The sequence below is a fragment of the Engystomops pustulosus genome, chromosome 7, assembly GCF_040894005.1.
Source record: "Engystomops pustulosus chromosome 7, aEngPut4.maternal, whole genome shotgun sequence".
In the NCBI taxonomy this organism is placed as follows: Eukaryota; Metazoa; Chordata; class Amphibia; order Anura; family Leptodactylidae; genus Engystomops; species Engystomops pustulosus.
Genome location: NC_092417.1, coordinates 1,703,519 through 1,727,705, shown reverse-complemented (window position 1 = coordinate 1,727,705; position 24,187 = coordinate 1,703,519). Strand labels below are relative to the sequence as shown.

General features: G+C 48.1%; 1 protein-coding gene across 4 annotated transcripts; it reads left to right on the top strand.

The window, feature by feature from the left end:
• The first annotated feature begins 564 nt into the window (after nucleotides 1–564).
• POGZ (pogo transposable element derived with ZNF domain) lies at nucleotides 565–23,192 on the top strand. Of its 4 annotated transcripts, none has more exons than XM_072114439.1 (20): nucleotides 565–785; nucleotides 1,391–1,436; nucleotides 11,106–11,231; nucleotides 11,314–11,469; nucleotides 11,554–11,729; nucleotides 11,807–11,924; nucleotides 13,826–14,134; nucleotides 15,154–15,357; nucleotides 15,437–15,543; nucleotides 15,627–15,919; nucleotides 16,005–16,159; nucleotides 18,766–18,866; nucleotides 18,938–19,084; nucleotides 19,207–19,338; nucleotides 19,418–19,563; nucleotides 19,685–19,825; nucleotides 19,926–19,985; nucleotides 20,062–20,177; nucleotides 20,274–20,298; nucleotides 20,408–23,192. In XM_072114439.1, the coding sequence occupies exons 3-20, from the start codon at nucleotides 11,111–11,113 to the stop codon at nucleotides 21,924–21,926; spliced, it is 4,026 nt and encodes a 1,341-aa protein (XP_071970540.1). In that variant the 5' UTR covers nucleotides 565–785; nucleotides 1,391–1,436; nucleotides 11,106–11,110; the 3' UTR covers nucleotides 21,927–23,192. The 4 variants fall into 4 exon arrangements, with proteins under 4 accessions (XP_071970540.1, XP_071970539.1, XP_071970537.1 ...); XM_072114438.1 differs by having other exon boundaries at nucleotides 566–785; nucleotides 13,829–14,134; nucleotides 15,434–15,543; XM_072114436.1 differs by having other exon boundaries at nucleotides 567–785; nucleotides 15,434–15,543.
• The last annotated feature ends 995 nt before the right edge of the window (nucleotides 23,193–24,187 follow it).

Here is a 24,187-nt window from a genome sequence, read left to right as displayed (position 1 = left end):
ATTTGGGGTGCTTGGGGCCACACTCCTATCAGGTTTTTATATTTGGGGTGCTGGGGGCCCCAATCCTGTCAGGTTTTTATATTTGGGGTGCTGGGGGCCACATTCCTGTCAGGTTATTATATTTGGGGTGCTGGGGGCCACATTCCTGTCAGGTTTTTATACTTGGGGTGCTGGGGGCCACATTCCTGTCAGGTTTTTATACTTGGGGTGCTGGGGGCCACATTCCTGTCAGGTTTTTATATTTGGGGTGCAGTGGGCCACACTCCTGTCAGGTTCTTATATTTGGGGTGCTGGGGGCCACACTCCTGTCAGGTTATTATATTTGGGGTGCTGGGGGCCACACTCCTGTCAGGTTTTTATATTTGGGGTGCTGGGGGCCACATTTCTGTCAGATTTTTATATTTGGGGTGCTGGGGGCCCCAATCCTTTCAGGTTGTCACATTTGGGGCGTTGTATAAGATTTGGCGGTTCAGCAGAGGGGGTATTATTTTTACAGGCCCCTCCCTCTTCAGGGAGGAGGAACGGGTAGTGCGCAGGCGCAGTAACCGCTTTGCCACGAGGGCGGAGCTCCCGCCCGTGACGTTCCGGCCCGCTCCAGTCTTCGCGGCCAGTCAGCGCTCGCTGAGGAAATGACGTCATGATATCCATCCGCGGTGAATGATCCGTGTTCCTCCGCTCGCACCTCTTTGTACGCAGTGCGCTTGGTGGCGGGCGTGAGGCGGCGGAGGGATCCCGGGGTGTGACCGGGCCTACGACCGAGGAGAAGAATCCCGGGCGAGGAGGAGGTGAGGCTCAGCGCACGGTGCGGGGCGATCACCGCGAGGGGCAGGGCGCTGCACGGCTGAGGCGGCCCAGGCCGGGGATCTGCTCGCCGCTGCCGCCGCCATGTTGCCTCTGGGGACTATTTTGTGATGAGGTGCATGGTGTGTGTGGCCCTAAGAGAAGGCGAGTGAGGGCCCCAGGGAGAGCCCCTGCAGAGACCTGCTGTGCTGCGGCCCCTGAGCTGTGCACAGCGCCCCCAGGCGGCCAGAGAGGGGGCAGTGCAGAGAGAACAATAGACCATGGCTACCTCACATGTGTGCGACACGGCATCGCATCACACGTCACGTGCACCGGGCGACATGACATCATACGTCACGTGTACGTGTGCCCTATGACATCATGCGTCATGTGTGCGTGTGCCCTATGACATCATACGTCACGTGTGTTCTGTGACATCACACGGCGTACAATCCATACACTACAAGTACATGAGGTGTAAGACGTGACACGTATAGTACAAGTGCGCCATGTATGACATTACACGTGGCGGTATAAATAGCGCACATGATGTGTAGCGCGTTACTCGGAGGTCATTGGATAACAGGATGTTTTTGTTTTTTTTTTCTAGGTCTTACAGAACAGATTCTAAGCTCTCAGGGATCTGCTGACTACAGGTGAGGAATCTTGTTGTCAGGGGGGAGGGGCTCCTGCTGGTAGTTACCAGTGTCGGTGATTGATGCGTTTCTCACTGGTGTCGTTCTGGATTCGGAAGAAGTGGATGATGCAGCTCCTCGGTGACGGCGCTGTGTGTGTATTTTTTTTTTTTGTATTTTTTCACTGCACACATCCCCCTTCAGGTCACAGCACTTTTTTTTTCACATTTATTTTGAGGCTCAAATTTATTTTTAACTTTGAGGGTGTGTGTTTTTTTTTTTTTTTTTTAATTATTATTATTTTTCTCCCCAGTGAGAATAGTATTTTCCAGTGGCTACATATTTTAGGGTAAAATGGCTGAATGCTTAAAAAATATTAACCCTTTACTGTGAGGGTACAGAATAAAACTGCTATTGTCACAAAATATTTTTTTACACATTTCTAGGGATGACCCGTGTGTATGTGTACAGGGGGCGGGGTGTGTACAGGGGGCGGGGTGTGTACAGGGGGCGGGGTGTGAGAGATTTAATACAGGGGAAGAGAAATAGAAGATTGATAAATGGAGAAAAAGTGAGATATATATATATATATATATATATATATATATATATATATATATGTCGGATTATATGAGATACATGACTAGACAGATAGATGATCAGCATCTTCACTCAGGAATTCACCCAAGAGTTACTTTAATTCTTTTTGCTCTAATTTCTATTTTATTTGTAAACGTCAAAATTCTAAAAGTAGCCGCAGCAAACCACGTAATATCTGAGAGCAGACACCTGCTCCATTCTCAAAATGGCATGAAAGAGTTTATAGACAGCGGCGCCTTCATTCAATTTTGATTCAAACTGAAACATTGTATTAAAAAAATACTTAAAATTTGTCTTTGGCAAAAAATGTTCTCCAAACAGAAAATATTTCCCTTCACATCTGCTACATGTAATAGATGGAGACGTGTAGAGCTCACAGACGCCTCATAGTGATCTGTTCCCATGAATAAATCACATAATATCACTAAAACTGAAATAACTAGATATCTGCTTTTCAGCTAGAAATTTTAAGACGGTCACAACCTGCAAAATATAGCAACAAAACTGATTAAAAAGTAAAGGCCCCCGTAATACTTAATGTACTTTTCGGACTATAAGGAGCACCAAAAAATCCTTTGATTTTCTCAGAAATCCTAGGTGCGCCTTATAATCCAGTGCGCCTTATGTATGAACCGTACTTACAGACAACAGCTGCCTTGTACTGTGCACAGGTCTGCCACCTGCTGGTCATCCATCCTTATAATCAGGTGCGCCTTATATATGATCCATGCTTACAGACAACAGCTGCCTTGTACTGTGCACAGGTCTGCCACCTGCTGGTCATCCATCCTTATAATCAGGTGCACCTTATAATCCAGTGCGCCTTATGTATGAACCGTACTTACAGACAACAGCTGCCTTGTACTGTGCAGAGGTCTTCCACCTGCTGGTCATCCATCCTTATAATCAGGTGCACCTTATAATCCAGTGCGCCTTATGTATGAACCGTACTTACAGACAACAGCTGCCTTGTACTGTGCACAGGTCTTCCACCTGCTGGTCATCCATCCTTATAATCAGGTGCACCTTATAATCCAGTGCGCCTTATGTATGAACCGTACTTACAGACAACAGCTGCCTTGTACTGTGCAGAGGTCTGCCACCTGCTGGTCAGTCATCCTTATAGTCTGGTGCGCCTTATATATGAACCTAGACATTTTAGAAGGCTTTTATTGATGGTGCGCCTTATAGTCCGAAAAATAACAACCAGGCAATGCATTTGGCAATTAACATTTGACCACCCTCATGTAACTTTGTGACAAACACAAATTATTAAACAAAAAGTGCATTGAAAATGCCTTGATAACGTCCGTTTTTACATAAAACTCATCAAAGTGGAGGTTTACGCACAAACATGGATTTAAAAATAATAACACAAAGTGACCACAATGCACAACATCAAGAATTTACACTCCCAAAAACCGTGGCATATTTATTATTATTTTTAAATCCTTTATTAAATATTTCACATCCATAAATATTAACAAACATTTAGTACAAAATCATAACAATTTATCACGTTTCATCTATATTCACGTACATGTGCGCATTCCCACAATATCTTAGTAATTTCAAAATTTATCACAGACAAAATAAAAAGCTCCTATTCTGTCAAAATCACATTTTTTAAATTCATACTCTGCCACCTTCATGCAACTTTGTATTGTAAACGGCAATAAAATTCAAAAATTTGCATGGAAACTCTAAATTTGCTCTAAAATATGTACAAATCCAGATACTTGTATAAAGAGAACAGTGAGATGTGAGGAGATGACACAGACCCCACATGCGGATATTCACCAAAATATGCAGCAAAGGGAACGTCACATCCACAGGGGGCGCCAGACTGTATGAGCGTCACACAGATGTATCACTGTCTGCTCCTTACACAGTGGTGACACAAATAATAACTATATATGCAGAACCTAAGCCATTGTATTAGCCGCACAATAACAGAATCTCCGCCATTCATAAGACTTTGAGTCACAACATGGGTGTAAATAATGGAGATTGTGAAATACAAACTTTATTCCGGAACATGTGAGTGTTTTTTGGTGTTACGTATAACTTTATGGACACGTTCTGTTAATGTCGCCACATTAGGTGAAGAGGATGGAATGTTCATCGGATCAGTCAATCATGAAATAAAAGGCAATAAGAGAGAAAGTGTTCTTGGATAGTTCTGGATAGGAGAGGGTTAATAACATGAACATTAGTTGATATTATTCCTTATCAGAATGTAGTACAGACAGTCCCCGGGTTACGTACAATATAGGGTCTGGAGGTTTGTTCTTAAGTTGAATTTGTATGCAAGTCGAAACTGTATATTTTATAATTGTAGATCCAGACAAAAAAATTTTTGGCCCCAGTGACAATTGGAGTTTAAACATTTTTTGCTGTAATGGGACCAAGGATCATAAATAAAGCTTAATTACAGACACCTTACAGCTGATCAGTGCAGTCTGGGACTATAGTAAAGCATTCAGAAAGCTTCCCCAGAGGTCAGAGGGGTTTGTCTGTAACTATGGGTTGTCTGTAAGTCGGGTGTCCTTAAGTAGGGGACCGCCTGTATACAGATATTAACTGTTAATCTGCCGTCGGGAGTGATTTTTATATATAAAAATGGCACCTGATTTTCTCACTTTAAACCTGAATATCTCTGGATCCCTGGCACCTAGAGACACAATTCTAGATCCATTTGAAAGAAGAGATTCCCTGGGGAATTGCTCACTTTGCCAACCCATAGCACTGGCCGTGTGTGTGTGATGCAATTATTCTGTGCGATTAAGGAGATTTTGCTACTTTAGCGAATAATTGAGCCATTTAGTAGGTAACTCGTATGTTTTTGTGTCACTTACTCTGAGAACTATAATTTTTAATGCCTCAGTGCAAGGACATCATTTCTCATGTGATAAGATCACATTGTATTCTGTAATAATTTGGGGCTCATGTGACTTGGGGATCAATTTTTATTAAAGAAATAAAACTTGCAAATTAAAATTTTTTTAATGCCTTTTACAGTACAGTATAAAAACATTAATCTCCTCTTAGCCAAGGTTTTATGGAGGCAGCAATAACCTTTTTTTTTTTTTTTTCTTTTTTTTTTTTTTTTTCCTATATTACATCGACAAAATTATGAGGAAAAAGTCAAATGTATTTAATTTTTTTTTTAAAAAAACTTTATTTAAAGGACATCTACCACCAGGATGGAGGATCGTAAACCAAGTATAGGTACATACTGGTGTGTGCCCCCTCTGGCAGGATCTGCTCTTCTTTTATTTATTTATAAATATACCGTATATATACTCGAGTATAAGCCAATCCAAGTATAAGCCTGTGCTGAAAAACTAGGCTTATACTTGAGTATATATGGTATATATATATTTTTTAAATTATGCAGATGAGCCTAAGGGGCTCCAGGCTCCATTATGGAGCCCCTGAGCCTTATTTACATAATTTGTAAAGCTTTAAAAAGAAAAGGGATCCTGTCAGAGGGGGTGCTCACCAGTGTGTGTGTGCTTGGTTTACAATCCTGCTGTAACTTTTCACTGTCCCGCTAGGTGCTTGCTCTGGAGATGTAGCTGTACTGTATTCCCTGGTACAATGCTGCGCAGGACTTCTGTACGGCCGTGTACTAGGCCCAGCTCTCTTTTTTTTTTTTTTGCTTTGCAGGCAGAGAGTCCTGGCTCCCAAATAAGTCGATAACTAACATTTCCCGAATGTTTGCTTTATGCTGGAATTTTTTATTGCGCCATCACTCTTCGAGGATGTTAAGAGACTTGAAAGTTTAGGTCCGATTTTTAAACGACAATCGCCAGTAGTAAAACCCCGTGAATTAACCCTTTATAGAAACTACATCCCTCAACCTGCGTTACAAAAAACCTCCCAACCAAAGTTTAACCCTTTAAGTGTTTGACATGGGATAAAACAGAACAGAGGTCCGGTGCTAAAATTATTTATTATTATTTTTAGTATTTGTTTATTTTTATTTATTTTTCTAAATGAATGTATTTTACAAAAATTGTATACATTTGCAAAGTTTACTACCCAATTTGTGGCAAGATCTTTTTTGAAGGATGCTCGGATTGCTTGATCAAGTCCACATCCCTGCACTGCGATACGAATGTATACTACTACTACTAGTGTATTGTCTGGAGGCGGAGCCCAATGTGATGGGACGTTGGGCAGCCCTGGGGCACTCATCAGACCTCGGGGTTGCCATGGACTGAATCCGATCCTGGTAAAGCACCGCAGGGGGTTTAGATCCATATGGAAAGCCTCTGGTACCGGCTCCAGGAGCATGACGTAATAGTACTGCACGGGTTGACAAGTTACTGCCCCCCGTGCAGTACTATTATGTCACACTTTGAGAAGGGGTTAAAGAAAATTGGCCAAAATTCATTCTGATAAACCAGGGACACTTGCTCATTGATCCAGGCACTGGACTGTGGGATTCTCCTTATATTTATCTATGGCCTCCTAAAAGCAACTTTTATAATTATGCTAATGGACAAGAAGTGCTATGGGGGTGTTACCAGAACCCCTCAGTGCTGTATCTTCGCAGGTTGTTACACTGAGCAGAGCAGGTCTCTCCTCCCCCTGCCTTTCCTGCTGCTTTTAGATTACACAGGCAGGGGGGTCATGCTCTGCTCATTGTAACAGCCTGTGATGCTTCAGCACTGAGGGGCTCTGGAAACACCCCACAGGCTCATTAGTATAATTTTTAACTGTTGATTTTAGAAGAATGGATAACAAATATAAAAAAGATTACCACAGTTACGGTGCCCAGATCTTAGAGAAAAATAAACCAGGGGCATTTACTCAAAGGGATGCTCTCATGTGGACATTGACATGTATTTATTTCATCAATTTCATTCATCTGCCCTATCCATACGTTTTTTTTCAATGGGATGTTTTTTTTTTTAAATGTACCTGTTTGAAGATAATTTCCCATAAATGTTGTCATATGGTCCCATAGAAACATTTTGTTGTCCTTGGATACGACCACCGCTGCTGGAAAGAAGAAATAGTTTTGCACATGAAATGTCCGGGAGTTACTGCAGGTCCTACAGCCATCCTGTGACAATGATTGCTGAACCAGGGGGTCCGGCGTCTCAATTGGGCAAGTGTGGGGGGGTTGTATCCAAGAACAGCCATCTTGGTTATAAAGGACAATACGGCTACATTTATGGGAAGTTATCTTCACATGGGGTTTCTGTTTTATTAAGAACATCCAGTTAAAGAAATGTACGTATGCGGCAGATGAATTACATGAAGTGTAACGGCCCAGATGGAAGTGCACCTTTAATTGCGGTATTTGTAATTGACTGCAGCAGTCTAGGGGTTAACCCTTTCGCTGCCAGGAATCTATGGACCTTTATTTTTTTATTTTATTTTTTTTTAATACAATTTTGACATTTTACAAATAAAACTGAAATTACGGTAAAAAGATTTATCCTAAACCAGAGCAAACGACATATTTTCTGAAAGCAGACGCTCGCCCCATTTTCAAAATTGCATTCTAGAATTTATACACATAAGCGCCCTCATGCAATTTTTGATTTAAACTGTAACATTTTATGAAAAATACATAAAATACGACTTTGATGGGAAAAAATGTTCCCCAAACAGAAAAGACTTAACTTTACATCTTCATAAATGTAATAGATGGACCTGTGTAGATTCAGAGAGGCCTCAGTCATAGGTCCACATGAATAAATCATCATAAAATCACTAAAACCAAGATCGCTAAATATCATCTGCTTTTTAGCTGGAAATTTTTAGACCTGTAAAATATAGAAATAAAAAAGAATTAAAAAGTAAAGCCCCCCCCCCCCCAAAAAAAAAAAACCTGTATATTTGATTAAAGCAGACAACCGGGCAGTTACATTTGTCTTAACAGTTGCCAGCCTGTGCCACCCTCATGTAATTTTGTGACAAACACAAATTATTAAACAAATGATGCCTTGAAAACATAAGTTTTTACATAAAACTCACATGAAAGTGGAGGGTTATGCACAAATAGGGATTCATAAATAACACAAGGTGAGCAGATTTATATATATAGTATTTTTCGGACTATAAGGCGCACTGGACTATAAGGCGCACCTGATTATAAGGATGAATGACCAGCAGGTGGCAGACCTGTGCACAGTGCAAGGCAGCTGTTGTCTGTAAGTAAGGTTCGTATATAAGGCGCACTAGACTATAAGGCGCACCTAGGATTTCTGAGAAAATCAAAGGATTTTTTCTGCACCTTTATTGTCCAAAAAATACGGTACCACAATACACAACATTAAGAAATGACTCTTGTAACCAAAAATGCTAAAACAAAAAACAGGCCATATCTGGATTCAATCCACACGTTTAAAAATGTATTACACACAAAGTAAAAAGCCTACTGTGTATGCAAAAATATATATTTTTTATTCATAGACTCTAACACCGTCATGCAACTTTGCAGCAAACAGTAATAAAATGCAAAAACCTACATGAAAATTCTGAATTTCCTCTAAAATATCCAGAATACTTGTATAAAGAAAATATAAAACCAGTAAGATGTGAGGAGATCATACCTACCCCACATGTGTATGTACCAAAAAATGAAAACATTAAAGGGAACCTGTCACCATAGACCTTATTTTTGAGACTGGTTGCAGACGTCCATTACAGCTGCAGGACACATCTGACTTCACTTTACAATATTATTGTGTGTTATTTCCGACCTGACAGAATCCTCTGTGTAGTTCCAGGGGTTGGGCTTTGGTTTGGCTGCATTTCAAAATGCTCACTCCTCAGCTCTCAGCCCCCACCTTTGTGCTCCTGTACAGCTCCTCCCTCCTGCTCCTATACAGAGTTCACAGCCTGGTGACATCAGTGGCAGAGGGAGGAGCTGTAAAGGAGCACAAAGGTGGGGGTTGAGAGCTGAGGAGTGAGCAGCACAGACAGGTCACATGTTTTTTTTTTTTTTTTTTAAATACATCCAAACCAAAGTTATAGTGTAAGTAAAAAAAAACCAAAAAAACTACTAAGCGTCAACTACCACAAATTGTAAGGTTTTAAATTTTCATAAAATTAATAAAAATGGTAATCCACGTATATAGATTGACAGTGGAGACCTATATGAAGTCTTACATTAACAATATACACAGATATTAAAGTGTGACGGGTATAGAGGTCATAGGCTGGCAACAGGGTAGATGAGCACCAAGAGGGCCCCAAGTGCTAACCGTACCCAAAAAGACAGATATAGTAAAGAGCAGAGATAAAATGTGGGAGGTTCTATCCGATACAATTGTTCCAGCATTTATATGCAATTTCTAACAATGGTTGTAAATATAATTGGATACAATGTTGCAGGTGAAGTCCTGAGATTTCCCACCAGTGTCAGCAGATGTCTGATCTGTCTCATCAGGAGATATAACGTCCTATATGGTATTTATGTCCTGTATGTATATAATATTTGTACAAGTGGCTGATGGGTAATGCCGTATTGTGCGTGTCACTCGCGGTTTTGCTGTCAATAGAGCAGGTCAGCTTATATACGTTCTAGATGGCGATGTCCTGCTCATGGAGCTCTCGCTCGGCGTCTGTCGCATGCGCAGCATATAGGGATCCTGTTCACAATTACTGAGTGGTGCTCCGCTAGGCACAGCAAGTCTTCAGAATTGTGCTGCAGTTGTGTTTGTGTGCAGGTTGGTCGTTCAGGACTTGATCTTCCGACCGGTAATGTATATAAATCTTAGCATAAACCATGCGTTACCCATAAGCCACTTGTACAAATATTATTTACCATATATACTCGAGTATAAGCCTAGTTTTTCAGCACAAAAAATGTGCTGAAACCCCAAACTCGGCTTATACTTGAGTAAAAAAAAATATAAGTTTTACCAGGTTTTTGTGGTAAAATTGGGGGGGGGGCTCGGCTTATACTTGGGTCGGCTTATACTCTAGTTTATACGGTATAACGTCCTATATGGCTTTTATGTATATATCTTCTGAGGAGACAGATCAGACATCTGCTGACACTGGTGGGAAATCTCAGGACTTCACCTGCAACATTGTATCCAATTATATTTACAAACCTCGTTACAAGTGTTTCTGCATTTATAAACAATTGTATCGGATAGAACCTCCCACATTTGTATCTCTGCTCTTTACTATGTATACGGTTAGCACTTGGGGCCCTCTTGGTGCTCATCTCCCCTCTTCCCAGCCTATGACCTCTATACCCGTCACACTTTAATATCTGTGTATATTGTTCATGCAAGACTTCATATATGTCTCTACGCCGATTACCATTTTTATAATATTAAAAACCCCTTATACTTAGTGGTAGTTGATGCTTAGTAGTTTTTTTTACTTGCGCTATTACCTTCCCTGTTTTTAGTTCAGGACACACACCTGAACACTACTCATAGCATCTCCACTCATGTCCAATTAGATGTGTAAGTCTGGGTGGTGAAGTCTAGTGCTGGGACATCCAAACCAAAGCCCAACCCCTGGGACTACACAGAAGCGTGTTCTTACTGTTCTGGATAGGAGAGGGTTAAAAACATGAACATTAGTTGATATTATTCCTTATCAGAATGTAGTTACATATCAAGTGAATATGTCCACTATCTGTGAGGTGCAGCAGCTCCTGTGTGCAGCCTAATGGCTAAAAATCTGTAAGGGGGGGGGGGGGGGGGGGTGCGGACTCGGAGGGCTAGATTTCTGGCTCTGTGGCACCTAGAAACTAGTAGGACTACTTTTATTTTATTTTTTTCCATGAAAGAGGAGAATCTTTAATGACTCTAACCAAAGATATTAACTATTAAAGTGCTGTCTGGGGCGATTTTTATATGTAAAGATTGCACCCCAAATTATCACTTAAACGTGACTATCTCTGGTTCCCTGTGAGTTTCTAGGTGCCACAGAGCCGATGTTACAGCCCCCTGTGAGAACATATGAGAGACGTCCTGGGCAGGGAAAGGATTAAACTCCTCTGCAAAGATAAACATCCTGGGGCACAGTTTGTCCCCCTTGGGCCGTGCGCGGTTCTGTTATATACTGGGGCGAGTAGTGACCTGCCGTGTGTTCTGCTTGCAGCCGCCATGGACACGGACCTGTTTATGGAGTGTGAGGAGGAGGAGCTGGAGCCGTGGCAGAAGATCAGCGACGTCATCGAGGACTCGGTGGTGGAGGACTACAGCTACCTGGATAAACCCAACACAGGTAATCGCCAGAGCCGGCCCACGCGGAGCAGGACAGGAACCTCTGCACGAGATGTGGTCTGATCTGTCACTTCATATTGCAGTGTCCATCAACCTCCAGCCCACCACCATGGCCCTGCCAGTAGTGCAGCCCACCCTAGGGAGTCACTTTACCACAGCGACCAGCGTGACCAACACCATCACTCAGAACACGGACCACACCAAGAAAACGGTGGTCACCCTGATTGCTAACAACAGCGGTAAGATGCCTGGATCCGAGCTGTGTGCAGCTCCCCTGGCTCTGCGGCTTCCTCTGACTCTGCGCATCTCTTCTCCTTTAACAGGTCCGACCCCCATCGTACAGCAGAGCCCTCAGCCGCTCATCCTGACCCAGAACGCGGCACAGGGCCTGGGCACAATGGTTACCCAGCCGATGCTGCGCCCCATGCAAGTGATGCAGAATGCCAACCATGCCACCCCCAACTCCATGGCCGCGCAGCCCATCTTCATCACTGCACAAGTAAGAGCCGTCACTCTGACCCTGCTGTCTGTCCTCCGCCTGTCACATCCGCTGAACTACTTTGCTCCTTGTCCCAGGGGTTCCCTGTCCGAAATGTCCGGCCAGTCCAAAATACGGTGAATGCAATGAATCAGGTGGGGATCGTACTGAACGTCCAGCAAGGCCAAACTGTGAGGCCCATCACCATCGTACCAGGTAACAAGGTCTTATACATACAAGTCTCTCAGCTGACTGGAGCAGCCTGCTTTAGGTACTGTCCTCACACTGCTGTGTTCTGTGCTCTCTGCAGCCAGTGTTAGGTATTGTCCCTGGAGAGATGTGTAATCAGACCTCACACTGCTGTGCTCTGTGCTCTCTGCAGCCAGTGTTATGTATTGTCCCTGGAGAGATGTAATCAGACCTCACACTGCTGTGCTCTCTGCAGTCAGTGTTATGTATTGTCCCTGGAGAGATGTGTAATCAGACCTCACACTGCTGTGCTCTGTGCTCTCTGCAGCCAGTGTTATGTATTGTCCCTGGAGAGATGTGTAATCAGACCTCACACTGCTGTGCTCTGTGCTCTCTGCAGCCAGTGTTATGTATTGTCCCTGGAGAGATGTGTAATCAGACCTCACACTGCTGTGCTCTGTGCTCTCTGCAGCCAGTGTTATGTATTGTCCCTGGAGAGATGTGTAATCAGACCTCACACTGCTGTGCTCTGTGCTCTCTGCAGCCAGTGTTATGTATTGTCCCTGGAGAGATGTGTAATCAGACCTCACACTGCTGTGCTCTGTGCTCTCTGCAGCCAGTGTTATGTACTGTCCCTGGAGAGATGTGTAATCAGACCTCACACTGCTGTGCTCTCTGCTCTCTGCAGCCAGTGTTATGTATTGTCCCTGGAGAGATGTGTAATCAGACCTCACACTGCTGTGCTCTGTGCTCCCTGCAGCCAGTGTTATGTATTATCCCTGGAGAGATGTGTAATCAGACCTCACACTGCTGTGCTCTGTGCTCTCTGCAGCCAGTGTTATGTATTGTCCCTGGAGAGATGTGTAATCAGACCTCACACTGCTGTGCTCTGTGCTCTCTGCAGCCAGTGTTATGTACTGTCCCTGGAGAGATGTGTAATCAGACCTCACACTGCTGTGCTCTGTGCTCTCTGCAGCCAGTGTTATGTATTGTCCCTGGAGAGATGTGTAATCAGACCTCACACTGCTGTGCTCTGTGCTCTCTGCAGCCAGTGTTATGTATTGTCCCTGGAGAGATGTGTAATCAGACCTCACACTGCTGTGCTCTGTGCTCTCTGCAGCCAGTGTTATGTATTGTCCCTGGAGAGATGTGTAATCATTCCTCACACTGCTGTGCTCTGTGCTCTCTGCAGCCAGTGTTATGTATTGTCCTGGAGAGATGTGTAATCAGACCTCATACTGCTGTGCTCTGTGCTCTCTGCAGCCAGTGTTATGTATTGTCCCTGGAGAGATGTGTAATCAGACCTCACACTGCTGTGCTCTGTGCTCTCTGCAGCCAGTGTTATGTACTGTCCCTGGAGAGATGTGTAATCATTCCTCACACTGCTGTGCTCTGTGCTCTCTGCAGCCAGTGTTATGTACTGTCCCTGGAGAGATGTGTAATCAGACCTCACACTGCTGTGCTCTGTGCTCTCTGCAGCCAGTGTTATGTATTGTCCCTGGAGAGATGTGTAATCATTCCTCACACTACTGTGCTCTGTGCTCTCTGCAGCCAGTGTTATGTACTGTCCCTGGAGAGATGTGTACACTTTTTGTGTATATTGTTAGTAGTAGCAGGACTGTGAGATATATTTATATTCCAGGATTGTAGCTGCTCCAAGGGCACTTGGGACATGTCCTTGCACTGCTGTGTTCTGTGCTCTGTGTATTGAACTACTCTTTAGCCCTTGGTTGTAGAATCCCACAAGGAGTTTACATCAGATTGTATGCGAACGGGGAGAGACTGTGAAGCCTCTCAATGCAGAGGACTAAGAGCACAGCAGTGTGAGGATAGCTCCATTATGTAAATAACTGTCCCACACACAGGTGTAATAACGCAGCGGCTAGCCCCTACCCCTGCCTGTCCTGACTCTTGTCCCTCTCCTCCAGCAGCGGGCACGCAGTTCATGAAGCCAGCGGTCGGAGTTCCCCAAGTGTTTTCTCAGATGACTCAGGTCCGGCCAGCGACCACTGTCCCGGTGCGTCCGGCCACAAACACCTTCACCACGGTCATCCCGGCCACCCTGACCATCCGCAGCACGGTGCCGCAGTCACAGAACCAGCTCAACAAACCCATCTCCAGCATCTCCACCACGTCTGCCCCCAGCCAACCCCTCCGACAGATCACCGTGCAGCAGCCGACCCAGGCCCTGGCCATCTCCCAGAACCAGAACAACCCCATCACCAACCCCAAGCTGGGTGAGTAGTAGCGTGCGGTGCCTTGTCTGTGTCACGCCCGCGCCCTGTGTCTGTCTCTGTGTCACGCCGCGCCCTGTGTCTGTCTCTGTGTCACGCCCGCGCCCTGTGTCTGTCTCTGTGTCACGCCGCGCCCTGTGTCTGTCTCTGTGTCACGCCGCGCCCTGTGTCTGTCTCTGTGTCACGCCGCGCCCTGTGTCTGTCTCTGTGTCACGCCGCGCCCTGTGTCTGTCTCTGTGTCACGCCGCGCCCTGTGTCTGTCTCTGTGTCACGCCGCGCCCTGTGTCTGTCTCTGTGTCACGCCGCGCCCTGTGTCTGTCTCTGTGTCACGCCGCGCCCTGTGTCTGTCTCTGTGTCACGCCGCGCCCTGTGTCTGTCTCTGTGTCACGCCGCGCCCTGTGTGTCACGCCGCGTCACGCCCGCGCCCTGTGTGTGTCTCTGTGTCACGCCCGCGCCCTGTGTGTGTCTCTGTGTCACGCCCGCGCCCTGTGTGTGTCTCTGTGTCACGCCCGCGCCCTGTGTGTGTCTCTGTGTCACGCCCGCGCCCTGTGTGTGTCTCTGTGTCACGCCCGCGCCCTGTGTGTGTCTCTGTGTCACGCCCGCGCCCTGTGTGTGTCTCTGTGTCACGCCCGCGCCCTGTGTGTGTCTCTGTGTCACGCCCGCGCCCTGTGTGTGTCTCTGTGTCACGCCCGCGCCCTGTGTGTGTCTCTGTGTCACGCCCGCGCCCTGTGTGTGTCTCTGTGTCACGCCCGCGCCCTGTGTGTGTCTCTGTGTCACGCCCGCGCCCTGTGTGTGTCTCTGTGTCACGCCCGCGCCCTGTGTCTGTCTCTGTGTCACGCCCGCGCCCTGTGTCTGTCTCTGTGTCACGCCCGCGCCCTGTGTCTGTCTCTGTGTCACGCCCGCGCCCTGTGTCTGTCTCTGTGTCACGCCCGCGCCCTGTCTCTGTCTCTGTGTCACGCCCGCGCCCTGTGTGTCTCTGTCTCTGTGTCACGCCGCGCCCTGTGTCTGTCTCTGTGTCACAGTGAGTATCGCCAGCCTGGTGACGGTGAAGAGACCCGGGGAAACCAACGACGTGGTAAAATTTGTGAATGCGGTTAGTGGTAGCCAGACCACCACCCAGAACTCCACTCAGCTCATCCTATCCAGCACCGTGGGCAACAATGGCACCAGCCCCAACGTGGGCACCTTACAGAGGGGCATTCAGCTGGAGTCTCTGGGCCTGAAAGGTAAGTCCCCCTCTATTCTGAGCAGACATAGTAGTCGTACAGCACACCAGTACCTAATGTTTTATGCCCTCTGCAGCAGCTACGCCCTCTGGAGCCCAGATGGAGAACCCAGACTCTACCCGCAAGTACTGCCCACGGTGTCAGACACCATTCCGGGTAGTGGAAGCTCTTCGAGGACACATGTGTGTAAGTGATTGTCACCAGATTTGTCCTGCTCTCTGCTTATGTTGGATCAGTACCCGTGTTAATGGGTCTGTCTTGATTTTCAGTACTGCTGTCCTGACCTGGTGGACTTCTCTAAGAAAGGCAAATCTGATTCTGAGTTGACTACTGAAGCCAGCCCAGAGAAGACTCCCAGTACACCGAGCAGCACAGCGCCCCCAGCTGGCAAGCCACAGGAGACCCCAGCGGACGAGGCATCTCAGGGCAAGCTCATCATGCTGGTAGACGACTTCTACTATGGCCGTGATGTTGGCCAGACCTACCAGATGCAAGGACTCCCTAAGGTGGCCACCACCTTCCGCTGTATGCACTGCTCTAAGAGGCTGAAGAATAACATCAGGTGGGGGCGCTGCACTGATAATCGTGGGTGTATAACCGGGGTGCGCTCATCTGACATGTGCTTATATGTCTCATGTCTCCTCAAGGTTCATGAATCACATGAGGCACCACGTGGAGCTGGACCAACAGAACGGAGAGGTGGACGGGCACACAACGTGCCAGCATTGCTACCGACAGTTCTCCACCCCGTTCCAGCTGCAGTGTCACCTGGAAAACGTCCACAGCTCCTACGAGTCCACTAGTGAGTAATGGTGCACTGTCCCTACATACAGCGTGCCCGGTACTGGCTGGAGGGTGCATTGTCCCTACATACAGCGTGCATGGTGCTAGCTGGGGGTGCATTGTCCCTACATACAGGGTGCATGGTGCTAGCTGGGGCTGCATTGTCCCTACATACAGCGTGCATGGTGCTAGCTGGGGGTGCATTGTCCCTACATACAGCGTGCCTGGTACTGGCTGGAGGGTGCATTGTCCCTACACACAGCGTGCCTGGTACTGGCTGGAGGGTGCATTGTCCCTACACACAGCGTGCCTGGTACTGGCTGGGGGTGCATTGTCCCTACATACAGTGTGCCCGGTACTGGCTGGGGGTGCATTGTCCCTACATACAGCGTGCATGGTGCTAGCTGGGGGGTGCATTGTCCCTACACACAGCGTGCCTGGTACTGGCTGGAGGGTGCATTGTCCCTACATACAGTGTGCCCGGTACTGGCTGAGGGGTGCATTGTCCCTACATACAGCGTGCCCGGTACTGGCTGAGGGGTGCATTGTCCCTACATACAGCGTGCATGGTGCTAGCTGGGGGTGCATTGTCCCTACATACAGCGTGCATGGTGCTAGCTGGGGCTGCATTGTCCCTACATACAGCGTGCATGGTGCTAGCTGGGGGTGCATTGTCCCTACATACAGCGTGCCCGGTACTGGCTGGAGGGTGCATTGTCCCTACACACAGCGTGCCTGGTACTGGCTGGAGGGTGCATTGTCCCTACATACAGCGTGCCTGGTACTGGCTGGAGGGTGCATTGTCCCTACATACAGCGTGCATGGTGCTAGCTGGGGGCTGCATTGTCCCTACATACAGGGTGCATGGTGCTAGCTGGGGGTGCATTGTCCCTACATACAGCGTGCCCGGTACTGGCTGGAGGGTGCATTGTCCCTACATACAGCGTGCATGGTGCTAGCTGGGGCTGCATTGTCCCTACATACAGCGTGCATGGTGCTAGCTGGGGGTGCATTGTCCCTACATACAGCGTGCCTGGTACTGGCTGGAGGGTGCATTGTCCCTACACACAGCGTGCCTGGTACTGGCTGGAGGGTGCATTGTCCCTACATACAGCGTGCATGGTGCTAGCTGGGGGTGCATTGTCCCTACATACAGCGTGCATGGTGCTAGCTGGGGGTGCATTGTCCCTACATACAGCGTGCATGGTGCTAGCTGGGGGTGCATTGTCCCTACATACAGCGTGCCTGGTACTGACTGGGGGGTGCATTGTCCCTGCATACAGCGTGCCTGGTACTGGCTGGGGGGTGCATTGTCCCTACATACAGCGTGCCTGGTACTGGCTGGAGGGTGCATTGTCCCTACATACAGCGTGCATGGTGCTAGCTGGGGGTGCATTGTCCCTACATACAGCGTGCATGGTGCTAGCTGGGGGTGCATTGTCCCTACATACAGCGTGCATGGTGTTAGCTGGGGGTGCATTGTCCCTACATACAGCGTGCCTGGTACTGGCTGGAGGGTGCATTGTCCCTACATACAGCGTGCATGGTGCTAGCTGGGGGTGCATTGTCCCTACATACAGCGTGCATGGTGCTAGCTGGGGGTGCATTGTCCCTACATACAGCATGCCCGGTACTGGCTGGAGGGTGCATTGTCCCTACATACAGCGTGCATGGTGCTAGCTGGGGCTGCATTGTCCCTACATACAGCGTGCATGGTGCTAGCTGGGGGTGCATTGTCCCTACATACAGCGTGCCTGGTACTGGCTGGGGGGTGCATTGTCCCTGCATACAGCGTGCCTGGTACTGGCTGGGGGGTGCATTGTCCCTACATACAGCGTGCCTGGTACTGGCTGGGGGGTGCATTGTCCCTACATACAGCGTGCATGGTGCTAGCTGGGGGTGCATTGTCCCTACATACAGCGTGCATGGTGCTAGCTGGGGGTGCATTGTCCCTACATACAGCGTGCATGGTGCTAGCTGGGGGTGCATTGTCCCTACATACAGCGTGCATGGTGCTAGCTGGGGGTGCATTGTCCCTACATACAGCGTGCATGGTGTTAGCTGGGGGTGCATTGTCCCTACATACAGCGTGCATGGTGCTAGCTGGGGGTGCATTGTCCCTACATACAGCATGCCCGGTACTGGCTGGAGGGTGCATTGTCCCTACATACAGCGTGCATGGTGCTAGCTGGGGCTGCATTGTCCCTACATACAGCGTGCATGGTGCTAGCTGGGGGTGCATTGTCCCTACATACAGCGTGCCTGGTACTGGCTGGGGGGTGCATTGTCCCTGCATACAGCGTGCCTGGTACTGGCTGGGGGGTGCATTGTCCCTACATACAGCGTGCCTGGTACTGGCTGGGGGGTGCATTGTCCCTACATACAGCGTGCATGGTGCTAGCTGGGGGTGCATTGTCCCTACATACAGCGTGCATGGTGCTAGCTGGGGGTGCATTGTCCCTACATACAGCGTGCATGGTGCTAGCTGGGGGTGCATTGTCCCTACATACAGCGTGCATGGTGCTAGCAAGGGGTGGGGGGATGCAGCGTGCCCGGTACTGGCTTTGGTTCAGGTCTGGGACTCCTTCTGCATCAGGTTCCCATTGTTGTATTTTGTATTTGCAGCCAAGTGTAAGATTTGTGAATGGGCGTTTGACAGTGAACCTCTCTTCCTGCAACACATGAAGGACACCCACAAACCCGGGGAGATGCCGTACGTGTGCCAGGTAAGTGCAGGAGTCCCTTCTCCTCAGCAGACGCAGGATACTTCTCTGTATAACTCTCCCTCCTCTTCTAGGTCTGTTCTTACCGCTCCTCCATCTACGCTGAGGTGGACACACATTTCCGCTTGAATCACGAGGACACGCGGCACCTGCTCTGCGTCTACTGTCTGAAGGTGTTCAAGAACGGGACGGCGTTCCAGCAGCACTTCATACGGCACCAGGTACAGCGCTCGTGTCTCCATGTGCGCAGCCTCCTGTATGTGAGATCTCGTGGATGAGCAGTTTTTAAGTCCTGATTTGTTTTTCTCTGTTGCGCCTCCTTCACTCTGTTTGGGACAAGAAGAAGAGCGTCTACCACTGCAACAAATGCCGTCTGCAGTTTCTCTTTGCGAAAGACAAGATCGAACACAAGTTACAACACCACAAAACTTTCCGTAAACCTCGTCAGCTGGAGGGTCTGCAGCCGGGCACCAAGGTGAGGCACGCGGGTACCTGCTATGTGTGTGTGGCACTGCCAACCTGGGCCATCGCTCTAATGTCTTGTCTCTCCGTAGGTCACTATCCGAGCCTCTCGGGCACCTACACGGGCTCTTCCTTTGTCCTCGGATGCCTCCTCGATGCCTCTACCTCTGCCAGAGCTGCATACAAACCCTATTCTTCCACCTGCACAACCTATGGAGACTGAAGGCTACTCAGAGCGGTCAGTCACAAGCTGCACCATGTCCTACACTGTCCACATGTTTTGTTACTGGAGGATGATTAGTCTGTGGTCAGGCCCCACGACATGAAACATGTAAATGGTGTCTCCTGTTCTTTTGCAGGGTCATCGTAGGAAAGCAGTCCTGCCTGGAGTGCAGCTTCGACATCCCCGATTTCCACAATCATTTCCCCACCTACGTGCACTGCTCTCTCTGCCGTTACGCCACCTGCTGCTCCCGAGCTTATGCTAATCACATGATCAAGTGAGTGCACACGCGTGTGCATGTCTGTGCTGCTACTGTCCCACTAGTGAGTCCTGGGCTGCACATTACCCTGACCCATTGTCTCTTTGTGATTATTCAGCAACCACGTCCCACGGAAGAGCCCAAAATACCGCGCCCTGTTTAAGAGCTGCAGTCCCAGGTGAGTGATGTGCTGGTGGGTCAAAATGTGGAAGCTGTGAGTGGTCTGTAGTAATAAATCTCGTCTTTATTCATAGCCAGAAGATGGTGTTAATGTGTTCCTCCTGCCCTTTGGTCACTCGAATTGGCGACACCATGGCTAAACATCTGCTTTTCAACCCAACCCACGGCTTTGCTTCAGTTGTGTCTACATGTAAGTGCCCCCTGCACATCGCTGCGTCCTACACAAGACGTATCTGAGGCCTCATAGTTTTACAATGTTGTAACCACCTTGTCTTTGTCTTCACAGATTCTACCTCTCCTGATCTCTCCTGGTAAGTGTGTGGATAACATCTATGCAGCTGGTGTGAGCATAGAGCCATCTGTCCATGTTATGAAAAGTCACCTATTTATCCATTTATTTATTTTTCCTTTGAAATAAAGGGTCTTGCGTCGCCGAGAAGAAATGAACACTAGCGCCAGTCCACAGGTCGTAGCGGAAAGTGAGGAGAAGGATGATGAAACGCAGAAAGAATCGCCGGTGCCTGATGTGCCCGTTGTGCCCGATGTGCCCAGCCCCGAACAGAAAGAGCCGACAGTCGATGTGGACGAGCTGGTGATAACGGAGGTTTCTGGAGCCGCGGAGGGCGTGGAGGACGAGCAGCAGCTGAATGTGAAGAAGCTCAGGGTCGTGTTGTTTGCCTTGTGCTGTAGTATACAACAGGCGTCTGAACACTTCCACAGTCCTCCGAGTCACATTCGTCGGTGGCTGCGGAGGTTTCAGGAGGAAAACCAAGACTTGTCAGAGGGAAAATATCTCGGCACCGAAGCCGAGGAGAAACTTGCCGAGTGGGTGCTGACCCAGAGAGAGCAGCAGCAGCCGGTCAACGAGGAAACCCTCTTCCAAAAGGCCACCAAAATTGGACGTTCCTTGGAAGGAGGATTCAAGATCTCTTACGAGTGGGCAGTGAGGTTCATTCTACGACACAACTTGAGCACACACGACAAAGTGGCTGTGGCCAATCGGCTGCCTAAAGAGATGGAAGAGTCTGCCAAGACGTTTATTAGTTTTGTGCAGCGGCAGATACACAGCCAGGTTCTCCCGCTGTCCACCATTGCTGCCATAGATGAGATTTCACTCTTTCTGGATCTGGAACTCCTGAGTAGTGACGAGCGGAAAGAAAGTGCTCTGCAAACTGTGGGGACGGGGGAGGCGTGGTGTGACATCGTGCTGACCATCCTAGCTGACGGCACCCTGTTACCCACACTGGTGTGTTGTCGGGGCAGCTCCAAGAGTGTACAGCATATCCCGGAGTCCATCATGCTGGAGACTAGAGAGGACGGTTTTAATGATGATGACGTCATGGAGCTGTGGTCATCCATGGTCTGGCAGAAACACGTGGATGCGCCAAACAACAAGGGCATGGTGGTATTGGACTGTCACAGGTCACACCTGTCTGATGAGGTCCTGGCGCTGCTCAGCTCCACCTGCACACTTCCTGCTGTAGTTCCTGCCGGCTGCAACCTTAAGATACAACCTCTGTACGTCTGCATCAGGAGAGCGGTGACCAACTTCCTCCTCAAGAAATGGAGAGCTCATGCTCGAGACATGGAGGAGGAGGAGAGGTGCAGCTCCCAAATGTTGCTTCAGCTTGTGTTACGTTGGCTCAGTGAGGTCTTAGAGGTCATAAGTGAAAACCCTGAACTGGTCCAGCAGTCGTTCCTGGTGGCCAGTGTCCTGCCGGGACCTGACGGCACGGCCAATACAAGCCAACGTAATGCAGAGATGCAGGAGCAGCTCATTGACCTCTTAGAAGGTCAACTCGACCTGGTGCAGGAGGAAGACTCGGACCAGTCCAACGATAGCTCAGAGGAGTCTCTTGACCCTGGAGCCCTAAAGCGGCTTTTTGAGGCAGACAGTGACCCCGAATCCTTCTATGGATTTGATGAAACTGAGTTATGAACTATATGACGCTACATCTCGCCCCCCCCTCCAACTCCCCTGTTAACCATTCCACCACCTGTTCACATTCAGGACTTCATACAACCCCCTTCATTGCGTTCAGTTCTTATTTATCATGTTCACTTTTTATAAGGGGATGGGGGGGGGGGGGATATTGGCCCTTATGGTCCACCTGTATTCCAGCAGCTACCTCTCCTGTAGATGAAGACCCCCAGGACTTGTAGCGTGGAGACCAGGGGCTTCCTTTGCTGTAGTTTTTAGTTTTGGCATTAATGATCACTTTCAGACGGTTGACCATGAATTATGTATAAAAGATTCTCTAAGGACTTGAGTGTTGAGAGCAGGTTCCACCAGACGATGGCCTCCTCCGTCGCCCACCTCATGAGCAGACGATGGCCTCCTCCGTCACCCACCTCATGAGCAGACGATGGCCTCCTCCGTCACCCACCTCATGAGCAGACGATGGCCTCCTCCGTCACCCACCTCATGAGCAGACGATGGCCTCCTCCGTCACCCACCTCATGAGCAGACGATGGCCTCCTCCGTCACCCACCTCATGAGCAGATGATGGCCTCCTCCGTCACCCCCCTCGCGAGCAGCGCTCCCTTTCGTTGCGTTTAGTATAGGTTTTTATTTTGTTTTTTGTTTTACTTTTAATCTCCATCTTCTCCCCTGGAGACGGTTTGTTCTGGTAACCGGCAGTCGTGTACATTACTAACTCTCCTAGCTTGTATATAAATGAAATGCAGAATAAAGGCGGCACCAGGCGATTCTGTGTTTTTATTAGGTGAAGATGTGAATTTTTTTATATAAAAATATATATATAAAGTGTTCTGTTTATTACACCCCCTAAAGCTGTGTCCACTTCTTACGAGTCTGGTACTGAGCTCAATAAACCATTTTATGTGACGTGCCCTGTATACCCTTCTCTCTGCCCCCGCGATGTCTCAACACTGAGGTGGTGTGGTTTTTGTTATGTTTTTTTTTTTTTGGTATTGTTTACACATTCGTTGTCGCCCCCTCTCCATTATGTAATGGGACTCCCAGTCATCCCCCACCCACCCTATTACTACAGGTGGGTGGGGGGGCGCCAGGTCCCTGTGGTGTCGGAGCAGGGGTGACTTTTCTAAGGGAAAACACTAGTGGTTTCTAGAGGTAGAGCGAACCGGGTGACCGCAGCTCGGAGAAGACGAGCGCGGGAGACCCGGAGTTTTAATGAGTTTTTAAAAAACATTTTTTATTTCTAATAAAACCGTATAAACTTCATTCTAGTGTAATGTGGTGACTTGATTGACGCATTTTTGCACGGAGTAATATTTGGGTGCCTTGTATTAGAAGAAGAGATCTGGAGTCTCTGACGTCAGGACTTGTGCCTTCCATCAGAAGATAAAACTTGCAGCTATCGCCCCAGGACCAGGTCTCCCAGCCCCATATTCATCTGTAATGTCTTCAGGGACAGGGGTAGTGCTCAGCGAGGCAAGTTTTTGGTACAAGCCGTAAGCTCACGGACTACATGGATCTTCAGTCAAGAAATATTACATCATCTGACTATTGGGATTTTTGGCTGTAAAGTCTGTGTAACACCTGTAAGCAGCCAGTTGTGCCTGTGCAGAACGTAGCTTGTGGTTATGTCTCTCTCGTATGTGACAACAAAGACTGTAAACCTCTCCTGCCTCCTTTGTATTAAAAGGCTCTCGGAGGCCACTTTTGGTTAGTGGACCGATTTGGAAGAGGATCGGAAAGGGTCGTACTATTGGAGTGCGAAAAGGACGCTCTTTCCAGTCCATTCTGACCCAGCCGGTTGGTGATCATGTGGGCTCCTACCACACGGTACCAAGTTATTAAACAGCCCAGATGGACGACTACCGGCAGATTGGAGCACGTCATCCATGGTCTTGTCTATAATCTAGACATAGAAGGTCCCTTCTTCACCCCCAATTATTTACCTGGACTGTTAGCGAGGGATTAGGAAGCATTATGGTATCCCAGGAGCTGTTACGTGTACGGACAATGACTGCAATAGGAGTTTTTTTTTTTGGGGGGGAGGGATTTTATATCTGGAAAAATAACAAAACGCGCTGAGATGTTCGCACTTCGTTTTACAAAGGATCATCTGTAGCAACACAACAAAATTAAACTTTCGCAAGTGCTGTCAAGAACATTGGTAAGGAAAGCAGAAGGTCAAAATTTAAGATCAGAGAGGGAAAAAGAGGGAACGTGGAATGGGAAAGGGCCATTGGGCCTCATCCGCTGGAACATAC